The 21677-nt window shown below is 38.0% G+C and overlaps 2 protein-coding genes across 27 annotated transcripts; one reads left to right on the top strand and one right to left on the bottom strand.

The window, feature by feature from the left end:
• Positions 1-3909: 3909 nt before the first annotated feature.
• Positions 3910-19603, bottom strand: LOC107774670 (uncharacterized). 26 transcript variants are annotated; one of them, XM_075237678.1, is made up of 7 exons: positions 19356-19603; positions 18262-18557; positions 17801-18047; positions 12389-17049; positions 10782-12299; positions 10076-10152; positions 3910-5529 (listed from the first exon to the last, which is right to left on the bottom strand). In XM_075237678.1, exon 4 carries the CDS (start codon positions 14227-14229, stop codon positions 12913-12915), a length of 1317 nt encoding a protein of 438 aa, XP_075093779.1. In that variant the 5' UTR covers positions 14230-17049; positions 17801-18047; positions 18262-18557; positions 19356-19603; the 3' UTR covers positions 3910-5529; positions 10076-10152; positions 10782-12299; positions 12389-12912. The 26 variants fall into 26 exon arrangements, 21 of the variants coding, with proteins under 21 accessions (XP_075093779.1, XP_075093773.1, XP_075093777.1 ...); XM_075237676.1 differs by lacking the exon at positions 3910-5529 and adding an exon at positions 9513-9821; XR_012702660.1 differs by lacking the exon at positions 3910-5529 and having other exon boundaries at positions 9968-10876; positions 10990-11044; positions 12212-12299; positions 12389-12425; positions 19356-19597.
• A 621-nt stretch (positions 19604-20224) lies between these two features.
• Positions 20225-21028, top strand: LOC107774672 (uncharacterized). The gene is made up of 2 exons (XM_016594293.2): positions 20225-20482; positions 20602-21028. Exons 1-2 carry the CDS (start codon positions 20363-20365, stop codon positions 20725-20727), a joined length of 246 nt encoding a protein of 81 aa, XP_016449779.1. The 5' UTR covers positions 20225-20362; the 3' UTR covers positions 20728-21028.
• The last annotated feature ends 649 nt before the right edge of the window (positions 21029-21677 follow it).

Raw genomic sequence — 21677 nt, 5'->3', positions numbered from 1 at the left:
TCAAATTGTGAAATTTTACTCTAACCCTTGTTTTTGAAATATTTAAGTCTGTCGAGATGCCCTTCTTCGCGATCGTGAAAATATCTTCGCCATCGCGAAGCACAAATTCACAGGCTGCCCAAATTACACTACGCGAACGCGGCATCCCACGCGCGAACGTGATACGCAGTTCCATAGACCTCCGCGATCGCGGCCATATTCACGTGATCGCAAAGAACAACCTCGCGTGAACCAGCTGCCTCACTTCCTTCTACGCGAACGCGATTAACTGTACGCGTTCGCGAAGCACAAGCTTCTCAACCTACGTGATCACTCCCATCACTTTGTGATCGCGAAGAGGAAAAATTTAACATCCCTCAAAGACCCTTCGCGATCGCGGACCTCTCCACGCAATCGCATAGAAGAAAACCATAACACACCACACCAGCACGCTTCAGCAATCTTCAAAGTCCCATTTCAATCCGTTAACCATCAAAAATCCACCCGAGACCCCTGAGACCTCAATAAAACATACCAACAAGTTTTAGAACATCATACGAACTCGCTTGAAGCGTCAAATCACATCAAACAATAGTAAACAACGAATCACGCATCGACTCAAGCCAAATGAACTTATAGATTTCTAACTTTTACATTTGATACCGAAACCTATCAAATCAAGTCCGATTGACCTCACATTTTACACACAAGTCATAAATGACACAACAGACTTTCTCTAATTTCCGGAACCAAAATTCGAGACCGAAAAATACAAAGTCAACTCTCGGTCAAACTCCTCAACTCTCCAAACTTTTATTTTTTTTCCAACTTTCGCCAATTCAAGCCAAAATCGATTACGGACCTCCAAATCACTATCTCGACACACTTATAAGTCCAAAATCATCATACGGAGCTATCTGAACCATCAAAACTTTATTCTAGAGTCTTTTACACATAAGTCGACATCCGATCGACTTAAGCTTCCAACCTTAGGACTAAGTGTCGCAACTCATTCCGGAACATCTCCAAAACCAAACCAACTACCCCGGCAAGTCACATAACAGCAATTGAGTAAAGAATAAGCAGTAAATGGGGGAATAGAGAAATAACATTCAAAACGACCGGCTGGGTCGTTACATCCTCCCCCTCTTAAACAATCGTTAGTCCTCGAACGGGTTTAGAATCATACCTGGAGTCTCAAATAGGCGTGGATATCTGCTCCACATCTCCCGCTCAGTCTCCCAAGCAGCATCCTCGACTGTTTGACCTCTCCACTGCACCTTCACTGAAGCTATGTTCTTTCACCTCAACTTTCAAACCTGCCAGTCCAAAATGGCCACCAGCTCCACATCACAAGTCAAATCACCATCCAACTGAACCGTGCAGAAATCCAAAACATGAGACGGATCACCGACATACTTCAGAAGCATGGATACATGAAACACTAGATGAACACTCGATAGACTAGGCGGCAATGCAAGCCTGTAAGCCACCTCTCCAATCCTCTCAAGCACCTCAAACGGGCCAATGTACTAAGGGCTCAACTTGCCCTTCTTCCCGAACCTCATAACCCCCTTCACGGGTGAAACCTTAAGAAGAACCTTCTCCCCAACCATGTAAGCAACATCACGGACCTTCCTGTCGGCATAACTCTTATGTCTAGACTGCGCTGTGCGAAGCCGATCCTGAATCAATTTAACCTTGTCCAAATAATCCTGAACTAAGTCAATACCTAATAGCCTAGCCTTGCCCGGCTCAAACCAACCCACCGGAAACCGACACCATCTTCTATACAAAGCCTCATATTGAGCCATCTGAATGCTCGATTGGCAGCTGTTGTTGTAGGCAAACACGGCAAGCGACAGAAACTGGTCCCAAGAACCCCTGAAATCTATGACACAAGCGTGTAGCATATCCTCCAATATCTGAATAGTGTGCTCGCACTGTCCGTCCGTCTGAGGGTGGAATATTGTACTCAACTCAACCTATGTGCCTAACTCTTGCCACATTGCTCTCCAAAACTGCGATGTAAACTGCGCGCCCCGATCTGAAATGATAGACACTAGCACATCGTGAAGGCGAACAATCTCGCGGATGTAAATCTCAGCCAACCGCTCCGAAGATATCGTAGTCCCAGCAGGAATGAAATGTGCGGACTTGGTCAACCGATCCACAATCACCCAAATAACACCAAACTTCCTCAAAGTCCGTAGGAGCCCAAATAAGAAGTCCATGGTGATATGCTCCCATTTCCACTCCAGAATCTCAAGCCTCTGAAGCAATATGTCTGGTCTCTAATGCTCGTATTTCACCTGCTGACAATTTAGGCACCGAGCTACAAACTGCACTATGTCTTTCTTCATCCTCCTCCACGAATGGTGTTGTCTCAAGTCCTGATACATCTTTGCGGCGCCCGGATGAATGGAATACAGCGAAATGTGGGCCTCCTCAAGAATTAACTCATGTAGCCCATCTACATTGGGTACACAGATCTGACCTTGCATCCTCAACACCCCCATCATCCCCAATAGTAACCTCCTTTGCATCACCATGCTGAACCGTGTCCTTAAGGACAAGCAAATGGGGATCATCATACAGGCACTCTCTGATGTGATCATATAAGGAAGACCGAGAAACCACTCAAGCTAGAACCCGACTGGGCTCCGAATGGAGCACTCTTGTGGGTTAATTTGTTCAAACGCGTTGCAATGGACGAGAAACCATCCACAAGCGACGATAATATTCGACCAAGCCGAGAAAACTCTAAATCTCAGTAGCTGAAGACGATCTGGGCCAACTCTGGACCTCCTCTAACTTATTTGGATCCACCTAAATCCCCTCGATGGACACCACGTGCCCCAAGAATGCCATCGAACTAAGCCAAAACTCATACTTGAAGAACTTGGCATAAAACTTCTCCTCCCTCAACCTTTATAGTACAATCATCAAATGTTGGGCATACTCCTCCTGGCTACGAGAGTACACCATGGTATCATCAATGAATATTATGACAAACGAATCAAGATATGGATGAAATACACTGTTCATCAGATGCATGAATGTTGATGGGGCATTGGTCAGCCCGAAAGACATCACAAGGAACTCATAGTGACCATAGCATTGGTCAGCCCGAAAGACATCACAAGGAACTCATAGTGACCATAGCGGGTCTTGAATGCAGTCTTTAGAATATCTGAGTTCCGAATCTTCAACTGGTGATACCCAGACCTCAAATTAATCTTAGAGAACACCCACGCTCCCTAAAGCTGGTCATATAGATCATCAATGCGCGGCAAAAGAAACTTGTGATTGTAACTTTGTTCAACTGCCTATAGTCGAGTCACATCCGCATAGTACCATCATTCTTCTTCACAAACAAAAATGGTGCACCCCAAGGTGACACACTAGGCCGAATAAACCCCTTATTAAGGTGTTCCTGAAGCCGCTCTTTCAATTCCTTCAACTCAGCTGGTGCCATATGATACGGAGGAATAGAAATGGGCTGAGTGCCCGACACCAAGTCAATACGAAAATCAATATTTCTGTCGGGTGGAATGCCCGGCAGGTCTACAGAAAACACATCCGGAAAGTCTCGCACAATCGGGACAGAATCAATAGTAGGAGTATCATCACCATCCTTCACAAAGACCAAATATGATAAACACCCCTTCCCAATCATTCGTTAGGCCTTCAAATATGAAATCACCCTGCTGGGAATAAAATCTAGAAAACCTTTCCACTCGACCTTCGGCAATCCCGGCATCGCCAACATCACAGTCTTAGCGTGACAATCTAGAATAGCATGACATGGAGACAACCAATCCATACCCAAAATCACATCAAAATCAACCATACTAAGCAATAAGAGATCAACTCTAGTCTCTGATCCCCCAATAGTCACCACACACGACCGACACACACGGTCCACAACAACAGTATCACCCACCAGCGTAGATACATGAACATGTAAGACTAAGGACTCACGGGGCATATCCAAATAATGAGCAAAATATGATGATACATACGATTAAATAGAACCAGGGTCAAATAATATAAAAAGCATCCAAGTGGCATACTGAGACAATACTTGTGATCACTATGTTTGAAGCAACGGCCTCTGGCCTGGCAAGAATAGCATAGAATCGAGTATGACCGCCACATGATCGATCTCCCCCTCTAGGGCGGCCTCTAGCTGCTTGAGCCCCACCCCGAGCTAGTTGCATGGGTGGTGAAGTGACTGGTACAGAAGTCATAGCCTGACCCCTCTCCTGAACTGGTCCTCCCAAGAGATAGGGACACTGCCTCCTGATATGCCCAAGCTCGCCACACTCGTAGCAACCCCTATTTGTCAATGGTGGTGGGGACTGAATCGGACCCCGAGAACCAGAATAACCACTAGAAGAACCTGGTGCAGATGAACCCTGAACTGAAGGAGCACGAGATGAACTCTGAGCTAGAAGAGCACTGACAGAGATGGCTGACCCAGCCGTGCACTGTATGGCCCATGGCTAGCTGATGCACCACGATGAACTGGACGATCCATCTTAGCGGGCCTATAAGGACGACCCTTGATGTGGTGGGACTGACCCCCAGAAGAAACACCGCTGAAACCACCCAAACCACGAGGCCTCTTGGCCTCCCTCTCCTCACTACGGACCAACTCTAGCCGCTGAGCAATATCAACCACCTCGTCGAACCTAGCACCTGATGCATTCTCCCGAGTCATAACAAATCGCAACTAATAGTTAAGGCCATCAATGAACCTCCTAATCCTCTCTTTCTCAGTGGGAACCAACCAGATCGCATGACGATCCAACTCTGAAAATATCATCCCATACTAGGTCACAGACATGCGCTCCTGGCGTAGCTGCTCAAACTGCCTACGCAACTCCTCCATGCGGGTCGGTGGCACAAACTTCTCCAAAACGAGAACGGAGAACTCGTGCCATAAAAGTAGTGCAGCATCGGCTAGCCTGCTCCGCTCATATGCATCCCACGATCTAAAGGCTTCCCTCGTCAGCTGAAAAGTGGTAAATGATACCCCACTAGTCTCTAGAATACCCGTCATGCTAAGAATCCGCTGGCACCTATCCAAGAAGTCCTGAGCATCCTCAGACTATGCCCCACTGAATGTTGGAGGCTTGAGCCTCCCAAATCTCTCTCGTCTCTTCTGCTCCTCACCACTCATAACGAGGCCCACCTAGGCCTGAGCAAGTGCAACCGGGTGGGCTGGAGATACCCTCGGTGTCTGAAGTCCATGAGTATAGGCAGCAGGTGTCTGAGCACCTCCCCCGGCCTGAGAAGTGGCTGCGGAACTAAAGCTGTCTGAGCAAGGCTAATGCAAACAGTCAATATCTAGGCCAGAGCCTCCTGAAGGCTTGGAATCAAAATGATCTGCTCTTGAGCTGGAACAACTGGTGGGTCTACAGGTGTTGCTCTAGCTGTTGTACGAGTTGCACCTCGGCCTCTACCGCGACCTCGGCGTTCCGTGGCCCTAGAGGGTGGTACTGGTGGTCATCCGCCCGATCCGGCAGCACGTTTCTTCACCATCTATGAGAGAATAGACAACAGAAGTTTAGTTTCTGGAATAAACAGATTTGCACGACAAGAATACAAGAATGTGAAAATGAATACCGTATGTGATGCAACCAACTCAATAAGTAACAAGTCTAACATTTGGGCTGAAAGCAGTGACGAGCTCAAATAATACAGTAAAAGTAAAGAATTTAAGAATACAGAAAATGTTGACATGCTTCTAGGTTTAACAATTAAGCTCAACACGGATAAAATATACCAAGTGTGACTAATATGATGAATATGACATGTCTATATCTACATGCCAATATGAATACCGTATGTGATGCAACACAATGAAACTTCAAGTATTTTTACTCTCAGAGCACTCAATCTGACTGTCTTAATTCTCGCTCGTCACACTCAGTCACTCAGCACTATACGGTATCTGTTGCGGCATGCAGCCCGATCCACATATAGCCAAAAGGCCTGTCACGGCGCACAACCCGATCCACATATAGCCATAAGGCTTATTGCGTCGTGCAATCCGATCCACATATAGTCATAAGGCTTGTTGCAGCGTGCAACACGATCCACATATAGACATAAGGCTTGTTGAGGCATGCAACCCGATCCACATAATTCACTCATAGCACGACTCTCATGCCCCAACTCAGTCATCAACTCACCACACTCATGCTAAGCAGCCCAAATCAACGATACATGATATGATAATAAATGATACAGAGACTGATATATGATATACAATGATAAATGTGACTGAGTACGTAACTGCAAATTAGAAAAATAATCTTAACAAAAGAACGACCATTGTGGGTCCCGATAGTACCAGCTCATAGCCTAAACATGATTTCTAACAAAATTGACAGCTCAAGTTCTCCAACACAGAGTTTAGTAATAATATTCAGATAAGGTGACTACACAGTCCCACGAAATCGACTAAGTCATAATTACTACGGTGCACGCCCACACGCCTGTCACCTAGTATGTGTGTCACCTCAACACTAATCACATAACACGAAATTCAGGATTCATGCCTTCAAAACCAAGTTTAGAATGTTACTTACCTCAAACCGTGCAAATCTCTACTCCAATAAGCCCTTGCCTTGCGAATCGGCCTACGAACGCCTCGAATCTAGCCAAAAATAATTCGATACAATCAACTCAAGCTATTGGAATCAATTCCATATGAAAATGCTAAGTTCTTAAATCAAGAGTCAAAAAGTCAAACCAAAAAGTCAATCTCGGGCCCACGTCTCGAAATCCAACAAAAGTTATAAAATCCGAACACATATTCAACCATGAGTCCAACCATACTAAAATTGCTCAAATCCAACACCAAAATGCCGCTCAAATCCCCAAAATTCGACCCAAGACGTTTCTCCATTTTTCCCAAATGTTTCAACCCAAATTACTAATTAAATGATGAAAACAATGATATATTCATGTAATTTAAAACAAAACCGAGTTAGAATCACTTACCCCAATCACTCCTTTGAAAATTTCTCCAAGAATCGCCTCAATCCGAGCTCCCAAAATCAAATTGTTAAATTTTACTCTAACCCTCATTTTTGAAATATTTAAGTCTGCCCAGATGCCCTTCTTCGCGATCGCGGAAAACTCTTCGCGATCGCGAAGCACAAATTCATAGGCTGCCCAAATTACACTACACGAACGCGATACACAGTTCCACAGACCTCCGCGATCGCGGCCATATTCACACGATCGCGAAGAACAACCTTGCGTGAACCGGCTGCCTCACTTCCTTGTACGCAAACGCGATTCACTGTACGCATTCACGAAGCACAAGCTTCTCAACCAACGCGATCGCGTCCATCACTATGCGAACGTGAAGAGGAAAAATTTAACAGCCCTCGAACATACCAACAAGTCCTAGAACTCTCTTGAAGTCAAATCACATCAAGCAACGCTAAAAACACGAATTGCGCATTGATTCAAGCCTAATGAACTTATGAATTTCTAACTTCTACATTCGATGCCGAAACCTATCAAATCAAGTCCGATTGACCTCAAATTTTGCACACGAGTCATAAATGACACGACGGACCTACTCCAATTTTCGGAACCAAAATTCGAGCTCGGAAGCCATAAAGTCATCTCAAAGTTCGAAGCGTCAAATCACATCAAACAACGCTAAAACCACGAATTGCGCATCGATTCAAGCCTAGTGAACTTATGGATTTCTAACTTCTACATTCGATGCCGAAACCCATCAAATCAAGTCCGATTGACCTCAAATTTTGCACACAAGTCATAAATGACACAAAGGACCTACTCCAACTTCCGGAATCAAAATCCGAGCCCGGAAACCACAAAGTCAACTCTCAGTCAAACTCCTCAACTCTCCAAACTTTCATTTTTTTCAACTTTTGCCAATTCAAGCCAAAATCGACTACGGACCTCCAAATCACTATCCGGACACACTTCTAAGTCCAAAATCACCATATGGAGCTATCCGAACCATTAAAACTCCATTCCAGAGTCGTTTACACATAAGTTGACATCCGATCAACTCTTTGGACTTAAACTTCCAACCTTGGGACTAAGTGTCCCAACTAATTCCAAAGCATTCTCGGAACCAAACCAACTACCCCGTCAAGTCACATAACAGCAATTGAGCAAAGAATAAGCAGTAAAGGGGAGAACGAGGCTATAACACTCAAAACGACCGGCCAGGTCGTTACATACAATTCAACCAATATTTTTTTTGTCAAATTCACAGATGAAAAAATTTATTATTACATTAGTTAAATATTCGAGTAATTATTATCGCTATCACAAATAACTACTTTTTTGTGTAGGTGCATCCCCAAGGAAGGCGTACATAAGTTGATACAATTTCTGAGTAGCTTCTACAAAACACTACTCGTATCTGATAATAATTTCTTAATATGTATGTAGCGATAAAAAGATGGAGGCTGCAATTTCTTAAAGGAAGACAAAAAATTCAAGATATTTGCAACTATAGTGGACATTTAAATTATGCGTTGTTGACATATTATAAAAGGAAATACGGTCCAGTTGAGTACTTGATATATTATAAGAATTTCATAATGAAGTCTTTCTAATATTAATTTTTAAACTCAATTGATAGCTATTTTTAAGTATGATTGTGCTTTACAATGATAAGTATTGGTTTGAGTAGACTCATCATTCATCAATTTAAGCGTATATATTTTCTCTTTATTTTTTGTGCAACTCATTGCATACTTATTATAGTAATATTTTTAAAATATTTATATTAATAAGCATGAGATCAATTAACGTGTCTGAAACACTACTAAAAACGGGAAAAATCAACCGCCAAAACCGACCGATGTTGGTCGGTAATTAACAAAAATCAATTAAAAACCAACCGATTCAAGGTGATCGGTAATCGTAAGGTCGGTATTTTCCGACCGATTTCGGTCGGTCAATTAAATTTCAAAAAAAAAATTACCGAAAAAACCGACCAAAAAATACATCATCTGGGAATCAAACCGGAGTCTGTACTGTGACAGGATACTATTCTACCACTAGACCATTTGTGCATTTTATTTTAACACTGTCTTTTATTTTATTTATACTTTTTAGTTGCATTTTTATCGGTCGGTTTTATTAAAAAATAAAATTACCGATCGAATTCGGTCTGATTTTTTAAAATGACTGGCCGAATTAACCGACCGATTTCGGTCGGTTTTTTATAATTTATTTTATTTTATTTTAAATAAAAAACCGACCAACGTTGGTCGGCTTCTTGAAAAAAGAATTCGCGGGATGCAAAAATAATTTCCCGCATTTTTGCGCCAAACAAAAGCGACCAAAGTTGGTCGGTTTCGTAAAAAAAAATTAAAAAAATAAAATATTTTGAAAAACCGGCCGACTTCGATATTTTGGACGTTTTGTTTACTGATCGAAATCGGTCGGTCGATCACGGTTAATTTTTGCCGAATTTCTAGCCGCGAAAGCTAATTAAATGAAAAGAAAGAGGTAGAACATGCAAAAAAACGAAAAAAGATAGTACTTTTGCTAGCTTCAGAGAGTGCCACATTATCCTTCTTATATCTTTCAATTATTATACAAACTAGTATTCATTTGAATAAAACTGTACAAATTGTGGAAGTGATCTGATTAAGGAGAATCCATTTGGAGGTTGCAATAATTATTATGAAATACATAAACCCAAAAGTAGAAAGTCAAGGAACCCATCCTGTCTGAAATACTCTCTGGTGCTTAATTATCCCCATTTTCCAGTGGCATAGGGTATATGTATAACCCGAAAACAATAACAACAAGCAGATATAAGCCTGACAGTATAGTAATTTGATTATACTGACAGAAAATAACACAGAGAATGCAAGCAAGGAATTCTTTGCTTGAGTAGTTGCAGCAAAAGAATGCTATACCAATATGGTATAACGAAAGCAGCAAAAGTTTAGTGCAAGGAAAAGGAAAAGAATGTTTCAATTCCTTTTATCTGATTTCAATCTCGTGGAATCCAACTGATATCTGAATCAAAAATAATGACATAGATAACAAAGCTACGAAATTGGTCGCTTACCCGCCTGATAAACCAAAATAAGCTTTTATCTGGGAGGTAGTCCAAGAAACACTTTCTCCTCTAGATGTTTTGATTGCCTGCGTCATAAGAGTACATAAAGAGATATGTGTACCAGCAGGTTGACCCTAGAGATAAATCGTGGATAAATATAAGAAAATATCTAGTCATTGATAAGTAAAGAAAGGCCTCCTAGGAATTGTCCAGTATTTCTATTTGATATTTTTCCGCCTTAGATTTGAGTTCATAAGAACTATTCCCCTTCCTCCCCCCAATCCATAAATAAGAATGATGAAGTGTGGTATATATTCTAACATTGAAAATAATCTCAAGCATTCTTATCCTAGGTAATGATATGGACACACCGTGTACAGTTAATTAAGATTACGTTGTTAATTTGTCAAATAAATGTGCTTGAGTCAAGCGCTCACTTCAATATTTCGGTGTATAACTAATGAAATAATATAGAAAATCGGTATTGAAGTGAGTGCTCACTTCAAAAGTGGTTAAGTCATCAAATGACAGTACTCTCCTTCGAGGCATACATTATTATCAACACTGTCATGACATGAACCTCAGACAAAAAGATGTAGCCCTACATTCATATACTATTTTTAAGAAGGGAAAAAAAGTACCAACCCATAATTAATGGTCATTGACCATTTTGTAAAGACATATAAATGATGTGTGTGGTCATATTGACACATACCTCATGCTATCTTCTCGGTCATTTGAATAACAATCAAACTCTGCTTTGTTATCAGTGAGCAGATCCTATACAAAAAATCAAGACGCATCCAACCCCTGGAAAAATCACCGCTTCGTCAATTTTGACATCAAGATAGTAATTCAAGGTTGCTCCTATCATAATCAAAAGAAGAGTTCCAAATTAAACAAACTATGGTACTACGAATTACCTTTCACAGAGGACAACATTCATGAGTTGGCTATAAACCATTGAAGTTGAGTCTACTAACATCATAAAGATCAATCAGAACAAAGTACAACACAGTCTAATTTCTATCCATTCTGAAAGAGACTTTACATTAGCATGCAATGGAGGCAAGCAAATGCCTAAAAATTGAGCTCCGACAAAATACAAACACTCAGCCAACTTAGTATACATGTTTAAGGAAAAGGAAATCAAAAATCTTCTCTTGACTATATTTTCTGCTTTACAACTTAACTAAATATTGACTAATAACTATAGTATACAGCGCAGATATTGAGCAATATATTGCGAGAAGCTCAAGGTTCTGCAGGGAAAAAGCATTAAGCAAGCAGAACTCAGCTTTAACGAACTTTAACGGAGAACAGTAAATCAGCTATAATTTTAAAATTCAAATAAAGTTTACCTATTTATGGTCTAACTTTATGCAAAGGAAAAAAGGAAATATTATATAGCACAATATCGGATTATACTTTCCTTTTCTCTTTTCGATACCATGGAATCAAAGGCCAGGATCACAAAATTCCCTCGACTTCAAAAAGGTTTACAACAAATTTTTAAGATCGAAGTTTTTCAAATTTAGTGTCTAAATTCAAAGCTTTTCCCCAATCAAACTATTACGGTTTATCCGAAACAAATTTACCATCGGTCATAAAAAGAAAAACAAATATGTATTTCGTGAAACCAGCATACAGTGCAACCCTGAGTTAACAAATGCTTTGTTCCTCAGAGAAAGCAGCGGCAAAAATTAATCAAAATACCCAAAAAAGGACCTCTTTAAACCGGCAAACGTTGCAACCCTCAATTAGTTTTTTTACTTTGAGATTTCACAAATCCAACTCTTTGAATTTTGCCGAAAAATAAAGTAAAAGGAGAAAGCAAAATCTGAATCGGCGATCCCCAATGCGGGTAACTATGAATTACTATGACATCTATTTCTGAATAGCAGAAATTATGCTTCAGTCGATTTGCCACTTCTCATATAGTAGATAAAGAGAAAACAAGAGTTGCTATACGATCAGTCCACAAAAGCTCTTACTCCTAAAGAGAAAACATAAATACCTAGAGATGATACAAAAGCAGAAGATGAGAAGCAGAACACGCACCAGAAATTAACGATCACAGAAGGAAAATTTACTGAAGTTAGGAACAAGAGAGAGTAGACGTTCTGGTGTTTAGAGATGACTTACCTTTGTCAGTGTTAGACTTGAAAGTTCTTGAAAAACTTGTAAAGCAAGCTTAAAAAAGATCATTTGATAGCATCAACCGGGACAGCAACTGCATTTACAGCAGTAAATGTGCAAAAAGTTTGTTTCAACAAGCATCGTTAAATGAAAAATAATCATACAGGTAATTGGTAAAAATACCTTTGTAGCAACAGACTATTCCAAACCTCAAGCCAACCTGCCATGAATTATGTGAGCGCATTGCAACAACAGAAGTTGGGTCCATCATGTGAAACTATTTATGCAAAAGCTTTTTGAATAATTTTATCATACACTATACTGTAGGTTGAATGATCATCATCGCTATCTACTGTAGGTAGACGAATTAATAGTTTTACACAATTGGAACTTTTTGCTCTTGATAGTGCTACATAGAGTTGACCATGTGAAAAAACAGATTCACGTAAATAAACTACCACGAAGTCCAATGTTTGACCTTGAGCTTTATTTATTGTCATAGCAAAACATAATCTCAAAGGAAATTGTGTTCTTTTAAAAGGAATAGGCAATTTTTCATCTGCTGATGATAATAATGGTATTCTGGGAATAAATACATGCATATTCTTAAAGTCCCCAGTAGCAATTTTAGCACTTATAACATGTTTTTGAAGATCACAAGATATAAGCCGTGTACCATAGCATAAACCTTCACACAAATTTAAATTTCATAACAACATAATAGGACAATTCCTTTTCAAGGTTAATATATGGGGAGGTAAACTAGCAGGATATAAAGTATGCAAAAAATCTTCATATTGACTTTGATCGTTTGTTTCAATAGTCTCATCAAATGCAACATATGTTTTAGGATCGCCAGGAAATTGAGATATGAGCAAATCATTTATTTCATTAAAAAAGTCATTTTTGGTTGTCAGAATTACACGCGAAGTCATAGAAGATGCATCAGAAAAACACCTATGCAGATCTATATAAGTAACTCTAAACAACAGATCTAATGATTGATTTTCAAAAATGAAAGGGATAACAAAACAATCAGGGATTTCAATTTTGTCATAGCTATATGTTTTTTCTTGTCCATTTCCTATTCTCATCAAATACTCACAAAAGGTAGGATCTGTCTTTGCACACATATTCTCTGACAATCGTAATTTTTCAAGTTGATTCCAAATTTCAGAATATAATAAGCTTTCTTGAATAAAATCTTCTTTTTTCCCACTCCTAATAACCGGGAGAGTTTGTCTAAAATGACCATCGAAAACGACCACTTTTCCTCCAAATAGAGCATTCGTATCCATTAGATCCTTCAAGAGAATATCAAAAGTTTCTATCACTTTCTCTTTTGTCATAGATACTTCATCCCAGACAATCAGTTTTGCATCACGTATTAAAGTTGCAAGTGTGCTTTGCTTACTAATGTTACAAGAATATTGTTCATCGATATCAATAAAAAATTTAAAACGGTAGTGAGCAGTTCGTCCTTCTGGGAGGATCGAAGCCGCAACACCTGAACTTGTTGTTGCTAAAGCGACAAAACCTTTTGATCGTATAGCAGCTAATAAAGCACGGTATAGAAAAGTTTTTCCAGGTCCTTCAGGTCCGTCAACGAAAAATGCTACTGATTTGTTAGAAAATATTCTATTAAGAATAGTGTCATACGCTTTTCGCTGTTCGGTATTTAATTTTCTCTCTAGAAGCAAATCTTCTTCTCTAACAATGATGTTTCTTTCAAACTGACAGTCATTGGTTTCTCTAACAACAGCTGAAGGTTTACTCTTCTCATGAATCATATTATATTCATTAATATCACGTCCCATCAAATGCAAAATATCATTGATATGATTTAAAGCCATAAAACGAATATCTTTAGCATTCATGTTAGATAGAATCTTAAAATCTTCGGACATTGAATCTTCAAATTGTTTCCAAAGTTCTATTGGATTAACAGGATTACAATATACCAATAATGTTGCAAACAAACGCCTTAAACTATATGGCATTTGATAATTTGTAGCTTCAGACATACATTCAACCAAGTTGTTATCACAATGTAACAATCCTCTTTTTTCTGCAGCCCTCTAAATGTACTACAACATTTGCCGTCAACTATACATAAGTCCTGATATGATTTTGGTCCTCTAACATTCATCAACAATAATCTAAGACAATATCTTTCTCCTTCTGTTGGATGATATGTTACAACACGTCCAACTACAGTACGTTGTTTTCGACGTGTCCACGTTTTTTCCCTAGGTGACCATACAAAGTACTCAAGAAATTCTTTATATAATAATAACGGTTGCATAGCATCTTTATTTGTGTTGTTCATAACAAAGAATTCAGTTAACATTGTTTTTCGAATCATTGGATTACTCAGTATTCTATCAACATTCTCAATACTTTTAAAAGAGACAAATTGTTGTCCTTCCAAATGTAACTGAAGGTGAAAAACACTTAGAGTCATTTCACTTGTGGGGAAACTAAATAATCGCCACGCAGCCTCTGGAGGTGAAACCCATCTAGCATATTGATATTCTTTTATTTCATCTATGTCTGAATCTGTATCACTATCATGTATATGAAATGCAATTTTATCGTGTCTTTTGCAGATATATTTGTAAATATATTTCACTACCTTGATATCAGAACAAACTTCAACATTCATATAACAATTATACTTGCATAGCAAAAATGGATTATATGGAACTACCCAAGAATTATTCAGAAACTTACCTCTTATTTCTACAGCTTCTTCGGTTCTTTTCCTTCTGTATATTGGATATGAATTCTTCCCTTTTGATGTTTGTTCAGCAAAATGTTTTGGATACTTGAATTTGCAATTATTATTTTTCATGTAAATATTTGTAGGATTTAACTTTCCACAAGTACCATGCATTATATGTTTAATAACAAGTGAATATAGATCGCGATCTTTTTTAGAATCAGGCCATTCTGCGCAGACAAATTTATCATAAGATTCAGGAGTCAATAATTTGTGTTCATCAGCAAGTATAATAAGGAAATGAGCATGTGGAAGACCACGTTTTTGGAATTCTATAGTATACATGAATCATGCAACTCTTCCAAAGATTTGTCTTCTTAATATATCCGTCTTTAATTCTTCTACCTTTGCTCTGAAAACTCTACTAACTAAATCAGGTATGTTTTGTACCTCATCAGCTAGCGATAAATGCTCTTTCATTTCTAGCCAAGAAGGATTACATGTCATTGTTATAAATTGTTATAAATAAAACAAGTTTTCCAAAATATTGTACCAATGCGATAGCATCCATGTATCGTCGGCGCATGTCCCTTGGTCCCCCTATAAATGTAACAGGGAGGAACGTTTTCTTTCCAATTTTAAAGGCTTCCCTTTCACCACATCTTAAAATATCAATGAGTCCTTGCAAGACTTCAATTCTAAATAAGTCTGGATTAAATGAGAAGAAGTCTAATCTTTGAGTTTCAAGCTTTATATATATGTCTACTATAAATTGTTGGAATATTCTCCCACAATGTAGCACTTCATTTGTTTCATTATCTCTTAGTTGAAATTTGTAACAATAATATTCTCGACAAGACACTGTATCTCTTTTTCGTTTTCCTTTTTGTAGTGATTCATCTTCCATATCAAGAAATCCATCAACTGGACACATATTTGATATACTGGGCAACTGTTCATCTTCACAATAAGCTCTACGTTTCGTCACATTATTTGTCTGAATAATTCTTTTGATTCCACAATGCCATCCATTTTCACCGAAGGGCAATAATAATGAATACGGTAACAGATCGTAACATCCACAATAATAATGTACTAACCGAGCTCTATTACTGTGGGTATAAATTCAAATATGTGGTGCAGATGTATCTCTAGGATTTTCTTCAAGCCATAATGCGGCAATCTCTGATGTGTTGGGTAAGTTATATGTTCGTTGATCTAAGGTTGAGTGATATTTAAGAGCATTATAAAAATCAGATAATTGGGGAACATTTAAGAGAGATTTTAGGTAAATAGTATATGGATTTACTTTCAATATGTCCAACGTTTTCACTATTGCCTCATTAATTCTTGTCGAACAGGCCATCCTATTGGCTAGTTCATTATCATTCGTAGAAGTACAACTGTAAATTCCTAGGTTTTTCATTGGAAGGAACTAAATCATCTATAAAATGATACATTTGTCCCTAGACTCTAAATGTGTAGATACCACTGTTTCTTCTCACTAGATCTTTATCATACTTTACACCATGTGAAGTAAATGCAAACATGTTATTGTACGTTCTAATATAAGTTCGAAAGTTTTCAGATTCTTCAGTATTTCCAAAGTATAACTCTAATAATTCAGTTGGCATTTTATGACATGTTAACCTTATTGAACCACTTTTACAATAAAATCCTGGAGGTTCATATTCAAACTTCTTTGGACGACAGTATTGGCAGTTCGGGACCTTTTTTAGAGCAACATACTCACTTCGTTGCTCTTTAGAGACCAGACACACCTTTTTGGCCCGCCTATGAGCTGAATATGTAAGAAGTATCATTAGGGAAAAAGGAGTACCAAGACATATGTATGGTGGATATTATTGTAAGACAAAGTTTGTGCAAACCTTTGATTGGAACAGCATTGAACGTAACATGACATGGGTTAGATGTGCCTGATGTGGACCCTTATATACAAATAGCCACAGTTTACAGTAATGTATAAACAATATGTCATTCTGAAAAGAGTATAATCTAAATGTAGGTTTACCTGTTTCACGAATGATAGGGGGATCCAATATACCATTTCCTTTGTCTAAATTACCAAGTGATGTAGTCATACATGCTTGATGGCTGGCAGCTGGTAAACAGAATGGCCAAGACATTCAAAAGCGTACAACGAAGCCTCGGTAGATGCAAAATAGAATGTAAAAGAGCAGGTAGTAATTTTGTATTTTACTTTTCTCCAAGTTAAATAAGCATCCTTGTATTATAACACTAATTGGATCAACTTTTGCTGATAGGTATCATGCCATTGAATGGATGTTCAGATGCACCTTTGATGAGCCAAACATATCAAACATTTCCTATTGAATGCAAGATTGAAACCCACTATAATTCATAGGCAGGCGAAAAATAATTGTGATCTTCAACAGGAAGGTGCTCAAAATTTATATCATTTCAAACTCAATAGAACCTGAAAATATTAAAAACAATCACTGAGGTAACACTTTTAGAATCGCTATTGGACTTCCTCAGCAGCTGTTGTCGTATTTGGATCCAACAAGTGACAAACACCTCATCAAGTTTGGGCTAACAATCAAGACTCTAGCGTAGGCACATGGAATTGACGCACAAGTTTTATGAGACTTCATTCATGATCAAACCATGTAGTTGATAAATATTGTTTACATCATCTTGAATCTGGTTATGTAAACTCGGGGAACATGGACTACTGATCATTTAATTTGATGGTCGTTGCCTCAACAAATATGCAGCTATCTAAACAAAGATATTAACTTTCGAAATAACGCCACTTTTAGCTATTGAAGACTCAAAAGGCATTTAACCAAGTGCTACAACAATGGAAGTGCAGGTATTTCATAACATACATCTTTAGCCATTAATCTTGGACACAACGTCTGCCTTGTAAAGTGCCTTATCTATCTTGCCCTTGAACAGAATGAAGCACTTCTATAAAGCACTGAAAAACGATGGATGCAGAGCACTTAAGTTGATCCAGAAATATCATATCCAATATTACCGAAAGATAAGACATCTAACCTGAGAGATCCAATATACTCTTTCCTTTTTCTAAATTATCCCGCGATGTAGTCGCGCAAACTTCATGGTCGGCAGCTGGTAAACAAAACAACGAAGAGTTTTAAAAGCGTACAGTGAAGCCTTAGTAGGTGCAAAATAGAGTGCAATAGAACACATAGTATTTGAGTATTTTATTTTATAGGTACACATAAGATAAATAAGATATCATACTAAATCTCCAAGCAAAATATATAAGCAGCACTGTATTAATAATATATATGGTGTCTAAATATGAGTACAATAATATAACCTTTTTTCCGCAAGGGAAGGAGGCTCTAGTATGGTAAGAGCAGTTTGTTTCAGAAATCCTGCTTTGTTCCAATGCTCTGGGACAGCAACAGTCGGACTTTGAAGAAGGCTGTGATTTGCAGAATCTTGTCTTCTTATACGGCGAGATAGCAACATCGCTTCCCTTCTATGAGCAGATATTTGGCTTTGCCTATCACGCCGTTTGAGTTGCATTGCAACCTTCATTTTTTCTGCGTATGAGCAGTTGTTTGGTTCTTTGGAATCCAGCAGTTATGCCAGTTGAACTTCCTTTTTTACCTGTAAATATTTCTATCCGAACTTGTCAATGAGATGTTTAAAAAGGGACAAATTATATTTTTAATATCGTGGAACACTCTATTTATTACAGATTCTATCTATTACCCACCAAGTTAAGTTTTGTCACCGCACATAGTTTACCCTAAATCAAATGTAGCAGCCCCTTCTCCGCCCAAGCGGAGCAACAAATTAAATTGAAAGACAAATGGTAAACGTTTAGTAAAAACTTTGACTGATTCAACAATTTTCTCAGTAAGAGCAAACAGAACTCGACAATTAAACTTCATGTGTAGCAAAGGCCTAGCATCCCATAATAGCAGAGAGAAACACAAGATAAGAAGAAGCAAGCTCACACGAAAACAACAATTCAAACGATAAATTGACCAAAGGGTAAAGCTAACAACAAGAAAAGCAAGAAGAGATAGGGTTGCAGTCGCAGAGGAGTTTGAAGATTGTGAAACTTTTCATATGTTGCTAGATTGGCAAAAAAAGCATTAAAATAGGATGTGTCTCTGTACTCACCTCTTAACCATATTCTTCTAGGAAAAAATAATTTACTTCCAAAAGTATAGAATTGAATTTTTAATAGCAAAAATCCAGTATATCAGAAAACAAAAAATTAAACAGAAAGACGGAGGAAAAGGCAAGGTGAATCGAATACCACACGGAATAATTCTAAAAATATGTCACCACCCAACTGATACATTCAAGAATTTGTTCAAACACATAAAGAACAAAGTCTTAGCGTGTAGTAAAAGATGAAACAGAGAAATACAAGATGAGAAGAAGATAACTCACAGGAAAATAAAGATCCGGACAGGAAAATTCACCAAAGTGTAAAGATAAGAACAAGAAAAGTGAGATGAGAGAAGCCAAAGAAGAGTCGATATAATCCAAGTGAGGCCAAAATAAAGCTACGGAAAGACGATATCTCCCTCGAGGTGCCAGGCAAACATGTCGTCCAGGTGTGTGCTGAGTCCCAGATAGTAGAATATACATGGGGTTACTAAGCACAGTGCTTAGTGACTAGAAAAAAGGGGGGCTGAACACTCGAACCATCAATATAAATTCAGGAAAATTATGCGATATATTAAATATTTATATTATATTTATTATTTATAATTATATTTCAGTAAATTTATTTTTTACAGTTATATTTGATTTTTATAGCAAATTTATAAAATAAGAGTAATTATTTTAAAGTGAAACAAGAGAGAAACAAGTTCTTGTAGCTCAATTGGTTAGATCCCCGCTTAGTTAGCAAAGGCCTTAAATTTGTCTATCAACAAGAATATTTTATTTTTTTATATTTTTATATTTTACCTTAATTATATTCGTTGTGCGAATAATTACAATCGATACAAATTATATTTATTACGCGTTTGAATATAAATAATATAAATTAATAATAATTGAATAATATTTATAAATAATAATTAAGCAAATTATAATTACTAAGGTTCTAAATTGGGGTGGTTTATAAAATTTCATCGTCGCAAGAAACCCAAGGAAACATAGCAATCCAACGACATTTCCATAACAAGCATGACAAACTGATAAAGACGTAACACGTGGAAGGTTATGGTTTAATATTGGTGCAACGTGGCAAATTTTAGAAACTTAAGGTGAATTCAGAGCATGCCACCTATTTGCATGTTTGACAGAATGAATATGCAAGTGTAAACAAACACCTCATAGAAGAAGAAAACGAAAGAAATATAAAACGAGAACCATCTCCGTGTCAACTTGACTAAGAGATATCAAAGGGAGAGAGGTATAAACTTACAATTATTAGAGCTTCGAACATGGAGGATATTCAGTCAGCGACTCCGGCAACGAAGTCTAAATTGACGAAAGGATTCCTGTATTTTACGACGTCTTTGCAACAATGTTGCCGCTACATTAAGGCATTTTTAGTTGGTCAGGTAATTTTATTTTGTTTCATAAGATTTTTTTGTGCTTTTACAAAAGGCAGTGATAGTAACGTTGGAACTGATTGCAAGTAGCTTTACAAGAATAGTTTATTAATGTTACGTTTGGTCAGGGAAAGAAGATGACGGCAAGAAGTGAGGAGGAAGCAACACAGGCTGATATGTTGAAAGCAAAAATGGAGGTCGATGCTGCTGACGCTGCAGAGAATACGAAGAAGCGACTTGATAATTCCAGCTGATATTCCTAAAATGTTTGTTTCCCATTATTGTTTGTAGTATTTGATTAGATTATAATTATGAAGGAGCTCGATCGTGTATTTATACGTACGAATACGAATGGATTGTACTTGAGAACTTGTGCTGCGTTGGTCGTTAGTGGCCCTATATATATGTACGTACGTTTTATTTTTATGAGATTTTCCTAGTATAGATTGAAAGATATGAAAAGCTGCTAGTAGGTAAATGGTCCGGTTGCTTGTACATGTTCACTGAACTGATCAGTATCTCATTTGGGTAAATAGTATGTTTACGTTGTTTTAAGCTGTGTAAGCTGATGCATATCTCTTTTCGTTAATTGGCCTGTTTATATGGTCATGTTTTAAGCTTAGATTAGTATCTCTTTTGGGTAAATGGCTTGTTTATTTGTACATATTATAAGTTGGGTAAGGTATGCATTTCTTGTGAATTTTTAACCACACTATGCTTTGATTGTCTCTTTTGGGACTGATTTGTCTTGGATATTACACTCTTTAATCTAGAGAAATTAATGTGAATTCTTTCCTTTTGGATTAACTTAAACTGAATGCTTGTTTTGTACAATTGAAAGACAGAAAATGTCACACGTCACAATGTATTATGAGCACAGTTTGTATATTCTAACTTTAAAACACATAATGGTTATATATCTGGTGTGGTTGACATATCACATCCCTGTAATGGTTATATTATGTATTCGTTTTTTTTAAACAGCATTATTGCTTGGGGATTCTAATAAGAGTCCGGAATCAAATTGTGGTTCTTTTGGACTCAAAGAATCAAAATGTATGGAAAAAAAAATTGGGAACCAAAATATATATAACGCCCAAGCTTAAGGCGCTATACCTTAACGGTCGTTTGCCCAGTTAAGTATAGCGCCCTAATATAAGGCGTTATATTTGAACGTAAAATGATCGGAAAGGTATAGCGTCTT

Source organism: Nicotiana tabacum, chromosome 2 (assembly GCF_000715075.1).
Source record: "Nicotiana tabacum cultivar K326 chromosome 2, ASM71507v2, whole genome shotgun sequence".
Lineage (NCBI taxonomy): Eukaryota > Viridiplantae > Streptophyta > Magnoliopsida > Solanales > Solanaceae > Nicotiana > Nicotiana tabacum.
The sequence above is the reverse complement of the archived record's forward strand: the minus strand, read 5'-3'. Positions and strand labels throughout refer to the sequence as shown.